Source organism: Salmo salar, chromosome 05 (genome assembly GCF_965601325.2).
Source record: "Salmo salar chromosome 05, fSalSal1, whole genome shotgun sequence".
NCBI classification, from domain to species: Eukaryota; Metazoa; Chordata; class Actinopteri; order Salmoniformes; family Salmonidae; genus Salmo; species Salmo salar.
In genome coordinates, this window is record NC_138295.1 from 26,061,787 (window position 1) to 26,074,419 (window position 12,633).

General features: G+C 42.4%; 1 protein-coding gene across 2 annotated transcripts in view; it reads right to left on the reverse strand.

The window, feature by feature from the left end:
• The window catches only part of LOC106604548 (phosphatidylinositol glycan anchor biosynthesis class G (EMM blood group)), a 127,027-nt gene that overhangs the window by 84,309 nt on the left and 30,085 nt on the right, over window positions 1–12,633 (reverse strand). For both annotated transcript variants that reach the window (XM_014199297.3, XM_014199299.3), the window contains exon 5: window positions 1,841–1,979. In XM_014199297.3, the coding sequence (XP_014054772.3) occupies window positions 1,841–1,979 (139 nt within the window). The remainder of the gene's footprint in view (window positions 1–1,840; window positions 1,980–12,633) is intronic.

Sequence of the window (12,633 nt, forward strand, 5' to 3'; positions counted from 1 at the left end):
ACCCAGGGCCAACCGCACCAGCATATGGTCTCACAGGGGGTCTGAGGATCTCATCTCGGTACCTAATGGCAGTCAGGCTACCTCTGGCGAGCACATGGAGGGCTGTGCGGCCCCCCCAAAGAAATGCCACCCCACACCATGACTGACCCACCGCCAAACCGGTCATACTGGAGGATGTTGCAGGCAGCAGAACGTTCTCCACGGCGTCTCCAGACTTTGTCACATGTGCTCAGTGTGAACCTGCTTTCATCTGTGAAGAGCACAGGGCGCCAGTGGCAAATTTGCCAATCTTGGTGTTCTCTGGCAAATGCCAAACGTCCTGCACGGTGTTGGGTTGTAAGCATATATATATATAAAATGCTGTGTCCTGTTTTTAGGTTTGATAAAAGCTCAAGCTTAAATCCTGCCAGTTGAGTTGACAGGACAATCCAGAACATGAGCTCTGTGTCTGGTCCTACAGTACAAGTTACTGTACCAGCCTGTCCATCATGTGTCTGAGGTCCTACAGTACAAGTTACTGTACCAGCCTGTCCATCATGTGTCTGAGGTCCTACAGTACAAGTTACTGTACCAGCCTGTCCATCATGTGTCTGAGGTCCTACAGTACAAGTTAATGTACCAGCCTGTCCATCATGTGTCTGAGGTCCTACAGTACAAGTTACTGTACCAGCCTGTCCATCATGTGTCTGGTCCTACAATACAAGTTACTGTACCAGCCTGTCCATCATGTGTCTGGTCCTACAGTACAAGTTACTGTACCAGCCTGTCCATCATGTGTCTGGTCCTACAGTACAAGTTACTGTACCAGCCTGTCCATCATGTGTCTGGTCCTACAGTACAAGTTACTGTACCAGCCTGTCCATCATGTGTCTGGTCCTACAGTACAAGTTACTGTACCAGCCTGTCCATCATGTGTCTGGTCCTACAGTACAAGTTACTGTACCAGCCTGTCCATCATGTGTCTGGTCCTACAGTACAAGTTACTGTACCAGCCTGTCCATCATGTGTCTGGTCCTACAGTACAAGTTACTGTACCAGCCTGTCCATCATGTGTCTGGTCCTACAGTACAAGTTACTGTACCAGCCTGTCCATCATGTGTCTGGTCCTACAGTACAAGTTACTGTACCAGCCTGTCCATCATGTGTCTGGTCCTACAGTACAAGTTACTGTACCAGCCTGTCCATCATGTGTCTGGTCCTACAGTACAAGTTACTGTACCAGCCTGTCCATCATGTGTCTGGTCCTACAGTACAAGTTACTGTACCAGCCTGTTTCTGACACCGCTTCATTTCTCAGCCAGTCTCTCAGTAAAATGTGATCCACCTGAAATAAACCCATGTAGATGAGGAGTGATCTAGAAATAGACGTGGCAAATAAAGAAACAATTATCACATTCACGCCAACAGCCTCGAACGCGTTCGTCACAGAGCAGCGAGACGTTAATGAGCTCCTCTTCACACAGTGCCAAGACGTCACCACTTCTCACAGTGTGAGAGCTCAGCTGAGAGACAGCCGTGTGTGTATGTTTGTGTGTGCATTTTTGCAGCCTTTATTTAACCAGGCATGTACGTGTGTGGCACAGGCGCTCTGGAGTAGGCCCTTACCTATAAAAAGTCATGTTAATCCTCACTTAACCACATTTTTCCTAGATGAAAACAAATGTAAATGGACATATTAGTGGTGGGCCGTAACTACGATATGTTCACTATACTATTATGGATAAGTGTTGTGTTCCGCATTTGAACACCGGTGTGCATGTGCCTACTTCAGCAATGACACCAAGACAGACTGACAAACAGACAGAGGAGGGATAACAGGAGAGCCAATGAGCGTGCTTACCTTTCTTCTTGAAGGCGGGGCTGATGAGCACCAGGGGGGTGTTGACCTCGTGCTCAGACGAGCCCCCGTGGCTGCCCGTCTCGGACATCCCGTGGTCCCCACACAGCACCAGCAGGTAGGGCAGCGCCCCCTCTGCCTCCTAAGGGGACACAGGACATGGCAGATATAGATAGGTCACATAAGCGGATCAAATGTTAACATAATGGCCATTTATCAGACACTTTTATTCACTGCAACTTACAGTTAAAGTAGCATCTCATTTTAACAGCTCATAATCTAGGGACTACGGAGTGGCTCAGCGGTCTAATGCACTGCATTGCAGTGCTTCCGGCATCACTACAGACCCGGGATCAATCCCAGGCTGTGTCATAACCGGCCGTGACCGGGAATCCCATAGGGCGGAGCACAATTTGCCCCCGCGTCGTCTGGGTTTGGGGAGGGTTTGGCTGGGGGGGGGGTTAACTTGGCTCACGCGCGCTCCAGCACCTCTTGTGGCTTGCCATTTCCTCAGAGGATGACGTCATGTTTTAGGCTGAGACGTCCAGAAGAGGGGATTTATCAGGAAGAAAGTGTGGTATTCAACAGGCAATAGAAATGCACAGGCAGGGCAGGAATAGGGGTTGTGGAAATATGTGTTTGAAATCGAGTCCTGCTGCTGGAAGAAGCAGCCTCGCCTCATGTCCTCCCTTCACTGGAGCGAAACAGTGGAGTTTCCAAGCAGCGCCTGAGGGGCTAGGCTCACTCTCTAGCTCTCTCCTCTGGGAATGAAAGGTGGTTAGCTCCGTTTCACTTCAAAGACCCTCTCAGCCACTCTCTTCCACGCTAGCCTGCTTCCTTTAGCAGCCAGCGCAAGCTAACAAAAGCTTGAATATCTGCCAGTTTAGCTGGTTGCCCTAACAGAGCCAGCTAACTTATTCAACTCATTGGCATTTCATGTTACAGATGTAGGATCTCATTGGCATTTCATGAAGAGGAAATAACTTATCCCAGCCATGAAAGCTGCCAGAGCGCATAGGGACATTGCTTACATCCGCTATGACAGGTTCTTTGTCCACCCTCCCTCCCAAAAGCATAGAAGAGATGAGAGAGCCAAGCCAATGTGTTCCTAGCTTCAACCCCACAACACACACACCCAACTGATTCATGGACTGCTGAATGTTTTTTTTTTTCTCTCTTGCTTTGTTTATTCTTTTCCATATTATGTCGATCTCTGATAAGCTACCCAGGAAAGTGCTAAAAATAGTCCATATTAATATATGTAGCCTAAGAAATAAAAGTTAATGATATCCATAACATTAACCATTTCTGAGACTCACTTAGATAATTAATTTGATGATACAGCAGTAGCAATACAAGGATAACACCTACAGAAGAGACAGGAATGCTTGAGGTGTTGAGATATAAACTCAGCAAAAAAAAGAAACGTCCTCTCACTGTCAACTGCATTTATTTTTAGCAAACTTAACATGTGTAAATATACACAAACATACACATTCAAATCTATACACATACAAAAACTCATTTTTTCAGGACGCTGTATTTCAAAGATAATTCGTAAAAATCCAAATAACTTCACAGGTCTTCATTGTAAAGGGTTTAAACACTGTTTCCAATGCTTGTTCAGGAATCTGTTTAAAGGCATAGTCAACTTAGTGTATGTAAACTTCTGACCAACTGGAATTGTGATACAGTGAATTATATGTGAAATAATCTGTAAACAATTGTTGGAAAAATGACTTGTGTCATGCAAAGTAGATGTCCTAACCGACTTGCCAAAACTATAGTTTATTAACAAGACATTTGTGGAGTGGTTGAAAAACGAGTTTTAATAACTCCAACCTAAGTGTATGTAGACTTCCGACTTCAACTGTACATACATAAAATCTATTTAGTCTCAAGTAAATAATGAAACATGTTCAATTTGGTTTAAATAATGCAAAAACACAGCATTGGAGAAGAAAGTAAAGGTGCAATATGTGCCATGTAAAAAAGCTAAAGTTAAAGTTTCTTGCTCAGAACATGAGAACATATGAAAGCTGGTGGCTCCTTTTAACATGAGTCTTCAATATTCCCAGTTAAGAAGTTTTAGGTTGTAGTTATTATAGGACTATTTCTCTCTATACCATTTGTATTTCATAGACCTTTGACTATTGTACGTTCTTATAGGCACAATAGTACTGCAAGCCTAATCTCGGGAGTTGATAGGCTTGAAGTCATAAACAATGCTGTGCTTCAAGCATTGCGAAAAGCTGCTGGCAAACAGAGGAAAGTGAGGTTTGAATGAATGCTTACGAGCCTGCTGCTGCCTACCACCGCCCAGTCAGACTGCTCTATCAAATATCAAATCATAGACTTAATTATAATATAATAAACACAGAAATAGGTGCCTTTGGTCATTAATATTGTCAAATCCAGAAACTATCATTTCGAAAACAAAACGTATATTATTTCAGTGAAATACGGAACCGTTCCGTATTTTATCGAACGGGTGGCAACCCTAAGTCTAAATATTGCTGTTACATTGCACAACCTTCAATGTTATGTAAAATTCTCGCAAATTAATTACGTTCTTTGTTAGGAAGAAATGGTTTTCACACAGTTTGCAACGAGCCAGGCGGCCCAAACTGCTGCATATACCCTGACTCTGCTTACACTGAACGCAAGAGAAGTGCCACAATTTCAGGCACCGCATTGATTATATGCAACGCAGGACAAGCTAGTTAACCTAGTAATATCATCAACCATGTGTAGTTAACTAGTGATTATGTTAAGATTGATTGTTTTGTATAAGATAAGTTTAATGCTAGCTAGCATCTTACCATGGCTCCTTGATGCCTGCACTCGGGTAACAGGTGGTCAAGCCTGCCACGCAGTCTCCTCGTGGATTGCAATATAAGCGTCCATCATTGGCGTCCAAAAATGCCGATTACCGATTGTTATGAAAACTTGACATCGGCCCTAATTAATCTACTATTCCGATTAATCGGTCGACCTCTTAACACACACACACACACACACACACACACCACACACACACACACACACACACACACACACACACACAAAAGTTTGGGGTCACTTAGAAATGTCCTTGTTTTTGAAAGAAAAGCACATTTTTTGTCCATTAAAATAACATCAAATTGATCAGAAATACAGTGTAGACATTGTTAATATTGTAAATGACTACTGTAGCTGGAAACGGCTGATTTTATGTAATATCTACATAGGCGTACAGAGGCCCATTATCAGCAACCATCACTCCTGTGTTCCAATGGCAAGTTGTGTTAGCTAATCCAAGTTTATCATTTAAAAAGGCTAATTGATCATTAGAAAACCCTTTTACAATTATGTTAGCACAGCTGAAAACTGTTGTTCTGATTAATGAAGCAATAAAACTGGCATATATATATACACATATATACATTCAGAGCTACATCCTTGTAATGCTTACAGACCATCTCATGTCAAGTGTTACTGAAGTGTTGTGGTTGCAGGTTCACTTGCCTCATCTAAAGTCTATTATTATAGGCTGTTGCTATAGACTACCAAGTGCTAACAGTCAGTATCTAAATAATGTGTGTGAAATGCTTGATAGTGTATGTGATGTAAACAGAGAGGTCTACGTTCTTGGGGATCTGACTGGTTTTCATCTAGCTGTCAGCTCAAGAGGAATCTGCTCACTGTAACCAGTGCCTGTAATCTGGTACAGGTCATTAATCAACCTACCAGGGTGTTTACAATTACTACAGGAACTGGATCATCCATATGAATTGATCACATTTGTACTAACACTATAGAACTTTGTTCTAAAGCTGTATTTGGACCCATTGGGTGCAGTGATCGCAATATAGTGGATATATCCAGGAAAGCCAAAGCTCTAAAAGCTGGGCCTAAAATAGTGTATAAGAGATCATACAAAATATTCTACTGTGACTTATGTGGATGACGTTAAACATAATTTGTTGGTCCTGGTGTGATTAATAAGGAGCTTCCAGACGCTGTAGTTAATACATTTTTGAAATTGCTTCTTCCAATTATTGATAAACATGCACCTCTTAAGAAACTGACTGTTAGAACTGTTAAGGCTCCATGGATTGATAAGGAATTGAAAAGCTGTATGGTTGGGGCAAAAGGAGTAGCAAATAAGTCTGGCTCTACATCTGACTGGCTGATTTAGTGCAAATTGAGAAATTATGTGACTAATCTCAACAAAAGAATAAACTATATTATGAAGCCAAGATCAATGATATAAAGAACGATGGGAAAAACTGAAATACTTTCAATGAAATTATGGGCAGAAAGACAAATTCAAATCCATCTTTCATCGAATCAGATGCCTTATTCATCACAAAACCATTTGATGTTGCGGATTATTTTAATGATTACTTCATTGGCAAAGTGGGCAAACTTATGACAACAATGAATAGCGAGTCATCGTATTAATGCATAAAAAAATATATATAATAAAAGAAAAGCATTGTAAGTTTGAATTTTGCAAAGTTAGTTTAGGAGAGGTGGGGAAGTTATTGTTTTCGATCAATAATGACAAATCACCTGGCATTGACAACTTAGATAGAAAGCTACTGAGGATGGTAGCTGACTCTATAGCCACTACTATCTGTCATATCTTTAATCTGAGCCTAGAGGACAGTGTTTGTCCTCATGCCTGGAGGGAAGGCAAAGTAATTCTGCTACCCAAGAACAGTAAAGTGGCCTTCACTGGTTCTAACAGCAGACCTATCAACTTGCTGCCAGCTATTGGAAAAAGTGTGTTGGACCAAATTAGGGCCGTTGGCGGTCATGAAATTTTGTCAGGCGGTTATTGTCATGCAAAAGACTGCCGGTCTCAAATCAAATCTCATTGGTCACATACAAATTGTTAGCAGATGTTAGTGCGAGGGTAGCGAAATGCTTGTGCTTCTAGTTCCGACAGTGCAGTAATATCTAACAAGTAATCTAACAACTCCACAACAACTACCAAATACACACAAATCTAACGGGATGGAATAAGAATATGTACATATAAATATATGGATGAGCGATGACGGAGCAGTATGGGCAAGACGCAATAGATGGTATAAAATACAGTATATACATATGAGATGAGTAATTTAATAATGTTTACATACCTTACAAGTGGCAATATTTAAAAAGTGGCATTATTTAAAAAGTGACTAGTGATCCATGTATTAAATTAGCAAATGATTTGAGTCAATATGTAGGCAGCAGCCTCTCTGTGTTAGAGATGGCTGTTTAACAGTGTGATGGCTTTGAGATAGAAGCTATACTTGTACTGACCTCGCCTTCTGGATGTTAGCGGGGTGAACAGGCAGTGCCTCGGGTGGTTGTTGTTCTCAATGATCTTTTTGGCCTTCCTGTGTTGTAGGTGTCCTGGAGGGCAGGTAGTTTGCCCCAGGTGATGCGTTGTGCAGAACGCACCACCATCTGGAGAACCTTGCGGTTGAGGGCGGTGAAGTTGCCATACCAGGCGGTGATATAGCCTGACAGGATGCTCTCAATTGTACATCTGTAAAAGTTTGTGAGGATTTTAGGTAACAAGACAAATTTCTTCAGCCTCCTGAGGTTGAAGTGGCGCTATTGCGCCTTCTTCAAAACACGGTCTGTGTGGGTGGAGCATTTCAGTTTGTCAGTGAAGAGTATGCCAAGTAACTTAAAACTTTCCACCTTCTCCACTGCTGTCTCGTCGATGTGGATAAGGGGGTGCTCCCTCTGCTGTTTCCTGAAGTCCACGATCATCTCCTTTTTTTTGTTGACGTTGAGTGAGAGGTTATTTTCCTGACACCACACTCCGAATGCCCTCACCTCCTCCCTGTAGGCTGTCTCGTCGTTGCTGGTAATCAAGCCCACTACTGTTGTGTCGTATGCAAACTTGATGATTGAGTTGGAGCCGTGCATGGCCACGCAGTCATGGGTGAACAGGGAGTACAAGAGGGGGTTGAGCACGCACCCTTGTGGGGCCCCAATGTTGAGGATCAGCGAAGTGGAGATATTGTTTCCTACCTTCACCACCTGGTGGCAGCCCGTCAGAAAGTCTAGGACACAAGTGCACAGGGCGGGGTTGAGACCCAGGGCTTCAAGCTTAATGATGAGCTTGGAGGGTATTAACGTGTTGAATGCTGAGCTGTAGTCAATGAACAGCATTCTTACATAGGTATTCCTCTTGTCCAGATGGGATAGGGCAGTATGCAGTGTGATGGCGATTGCATCGTCTGTGGACCTGTTGGCAGTGGTATGCAAACTGAAGGTGATATGCTCCTTGACTAGTCTCTCAAAGCACTTTATGATGACAGAAGTGCGTGCTACGGGGCGATAGTCATTTAGTTCAGTTATGTTTACCTTCTTGGGTACAAGAACAATGGTGGCCATCTTGAAGCATGTGGGGACAGCAAAGCGGGCAAATAAGGTGTTTAGTTTGTCTGGAAGCAAGACGTCGGTGTCCGTGACATAGCTGGTTTTCTTTTTGTGGTCTGTAATTGCCTGTAGAATCTGCCACATACGTCTCATGTCTGAGCCGTTGAATTGGCTTTGTCCCTATACCGACATTTCGCTTGTTTGATTGCCTTGGAGGGAATAACTACACTGTTTATATTCTGCCATATTCCCAGTCATCTTTCCATGGTTAAATGCGGTGGTTCGCGCTTTCAGTTTTGTGCGAATGCCGCCATCTATCCACTGTTTTTGGTTAGGGTAGGTTTTAATAGTCACAGTGGGTACATCTCCAATGCACTTCCTTATAAACTCACTCACCGAATAAATCGATGTTATTCTCAGAGGCTGCCCACAACATTTCCCAGTGCGCGTGATCAAAACAATCTTGAAGCGTGGATTCTGATTGGTCAGACCAGCGTTGAATGGTTCTTGTCACGGGTACTTCCTGTTTGAGTTTCTGCCTATAGGACGGTAGGAGCAAGATGGAGTTGTGGTGGGATTTTCCCGAAGGGAGGGCGGGGGAGGGCCTTAAATGCATCGCGGAAGTTAGAGTAGCAGTGGTCCAGTGTATTGCCCGTACGGGTGCTACAATCAATATGCTGATAGAATTTCGGTAGCTTCGTTTTCAGATTAGCTGTGTTAAAATCCCCAGCTACAATACATGCAGCCTCAGGATATATGGTTTCCAGTTTGCATAAAGTCCAGTGAAGTTCCTTGAGGGCCTTCGTGGTATCTGCTTGGGCGGGGGATATACACGGCTGTGACTATTATCGAAGAGAATTCTCTTGAGAGATAATGCGGTCGGCATTTGAGTGTAAGGAATGCTAGGTCATGTGAACAAAAGGACTTGAGTTCCTGTATATTGTTATTGTTACACTATGAGTCGTTAATCATGAAGCATACACCCCCGCCCTTCTTCCCAGAGAGATGTTTATTTCTGTTGGTGCAACGCATCTAGAAACACGGTGGCTGTACCGACAGCATATCCCAAGAGAGCCATGTTTCCGAAGAAATAAAGAACGTTAGAATCTCTGATGTCTCTCTTGAAGACAACCCTTGCCATAATTTCATCTACCTTGTTTTCTAGAGACTGGACATTGGCGAGTATTATACTAGGAAGCGGTGGGTGGTGTGCACGCCTTCGATAGTCTGACCAGGAGGCGACGTTGTTTTGGGTTGGCCTCTGGGCTTAGATCCAATGTCCAGGGTGGTGGTCTCGACAAAGGATCCGTTTCTGGAAATTCGTATTCCTGGTCGTAATGTTGGTAAGTTGACCTTGTGCTTATATTCAATAATTCTTCCCGGCTGTATGTAATAGCACTTAAGATTTTCTGGGCTAACAATGTAAGAATTAATACATAAAAAAAGAATACTGCATAGTTTCCTAAGGACTCGAAGCGAGGCGCCCATCTCTGTCGGCGCCATCTTGCTTATTTCTCAAGGTAATTGACCGTTAATTAACAAACACGTTTAGCATCTCCAGGCCTCCACACATACAAGTCACTGATGTGCACCTTTGGAACATCTACATTTTAAAAAGTCAATTTAATATACACCATCACAATAAATCCATTATTTATTTTAGTCCATTATGTCTTTAGAAACATGATATGAAGAAAATGTAATTCAGAAGAACAGAATATGAGTTGGCCTACTGTATGTTACCTGGCTGTGTGACATGCCATAGGCTGTAGGCTAGTTCATTTAGCAGACAAGATACTGTATGCTTAATGATATGCCATTACTTTATATTATATGATTGTATAGTAAGAAGAATATAATTGAAATTAGCTGGAAAAAAATAAAGGATATTTTCCCATTGCGGAGCGGGTGCACATATGAAGTGGCTATGCTGAGCGTAAAAGTGCTAATTTGAAACAGGTCCTATATGCTAGATTTAGAGTTATTTGGCAACTTTAGTTGTGAATGATACAAACCTTAGAATGTCTTAGGGGCTGCGACTATAGGCTACTGATGATTTGAGAAAGGCGCAATAAAAGCTGTGCTCCGTTCCTTGCCTCTGGCTGCACACCTGTTCTCTCATCAAGTGATCTTATTTTCACCTATCAGACTATTCTCAATTTAATCTAGTCTTTACTAATATGTACAATTATTTTGGATTTAGATTGTCCTATTATGAAACGGGCAGGAACACGGGCAGGAGGAAGAAATGCATGTCAGCAGTATGCACTCGAATAGCTGACTCATGACTTCCGGTGTGGTGGTAATAGGGTCACCTCAGACCAAATACAATGACCAAATACAATACTATTTATCTGTAAACAAATTAACTTACTTTCAGCATGCTTATAGACAAGGGCACTCAACATTTAGTGCACTGACACAAATGACTGATGATTGGTTGAAAGACATTGATTATAAGATTGTGTGAGCTGTACTCTTAGATTTCAGTGCAGTCTTTGATATTATTGATCATAACCTGTTGTTGAGAAAACTTGTGTTATGGCTTTTTAACCTCTGCCATATCGTGGATTCAGAGCTCTCTATCTAATATAACTCAAGAGTGTTTTCTTTAATGGAAGCTTCTCTAATGTCAAACATGTAAAGTGTGGTGTACCGCAGGGCAGCACTCTTGGCCCTCTACTCTTTTCTATTTTTACCAATTGTAACGGCTGTCGTAGGATTTAGACCAAAATGCAGCGGGGAAATGTGCACTCATCTTCTTTATTATATTCGGACAAGAAGGAGAACCAAAATAAACACGTACACAAAGAAAACACAACGACTATTCACAGGCTGGTAAGGCACAAGGCTATACACAGAACAATCTCCCACAAAGCACTCAAACACATACCTATATATAGGACTCTCAATCAGAGGCAACTAGAAAACACCTGCCTCCAATTGAGAGTCCAACCCCAATAAACAAAACATAGAAATACAAAAAGACTAGACAGAACATAGAAATACACTAACATAGAACAGTGCCCAAAAACCCCCGGAATACATAAATCAAATACCCTACTAAACAAACCACCACCCCGAACCACATAAAACAAATACCCTCTGCCACGTCCTGACCAAACTACAATAACAAATAACCCCTATTACTGGTCAGGACGTGACACCAATGACCTGCCACTGGCATTAAACATAGCCTTTGTGTCCATGTATGCGTCAGCAACCACAGCTAGTGAAGTCACTGCAAACCTAAAGAGTTGCAGTCAATGTTCAAATGAGTGGCCAGTAATAAACTGGTCCTGAACATCTCTTAAAACTAAGAGCATTGTATTTGGTACAAATCATTCCCTAAGTTGTAGACTTCAGCTGAATCTGGTAATGAACGGTGTGGTTGTTGAGCAATTTTAGGAGACTCAATTACTTGGTGTTACCTTAGATCACAGGTGTCAAACTCATTCCACGGAGGGCTGAGTGTCTGGTTTTTGCTCTTCCCTTGTACTTGATTGATGACTTAATAAGTAAGGAACTCCACACACCTGGTTGTCTAGGGCTTAATTTACAGGAAAAAACTAAAACCTGTAGACTATGCCATTCATGGAATGAGTTTGACACCCCTACCTTAGATTGTAAACAGTAATGGTCAAAATATATAGGTTCAACGGTTGTAAAGAAGGGGAATGGACTGTCTGTGATTGATGATCTGCTTTTCTGATACCATACTCCACAAAGCAAGTCCTGCAGGCTCTAGTTTTATCTTGATTATTGTCCAGTCATTTGGTCAAGTGCTGCAAAGAAGGACCTAGTTATGCTGCAGTTGGCCCAGAACAGAGCAGCAAATCTTGTTCTTCATTGTAATCAGAGGGCTAATATCAAAACTATGCATGTCAGTCGCTCTTGGCTAAGAGTTAAGGAAAGACTGACTGCATCGCTTCTTGTTTTTATAAGTAACATGAATGTGTTGGAAATTCCAAATTGTTTGCATAGTCAACTTACACACAGCACTGACAGACACATACGTACACCACCAGAAATGCCACCAGGGGTCTTTTCAAAGTCTCCAGGTTCAGAACAAATTCAAGGAATTTGCTACCGCACGGCAAGCGAGCGGTACTAATGGACCAAGTCTGGAAACAAAAGGATCCTGAACAACTTCTATCCCCAAGCCATAAGACTTCTAAAGAAGACTTCTAAATAGCAAATCTAATGGCTACACTGCCTACCTGCATTGATCCTTTTTTGCAGACTATGCACACACACATACTTACACTGACACTCCAACACACACACTTCATACGCATAACATGCACACTGACGACACACACACTGCAGCTACTATCTATTATATATCCTGTTGCCTAGTCACTTTACCCCTACATATATGTACAGTACATAGCTAACTCAATTGCCTCGTACACCTGCAC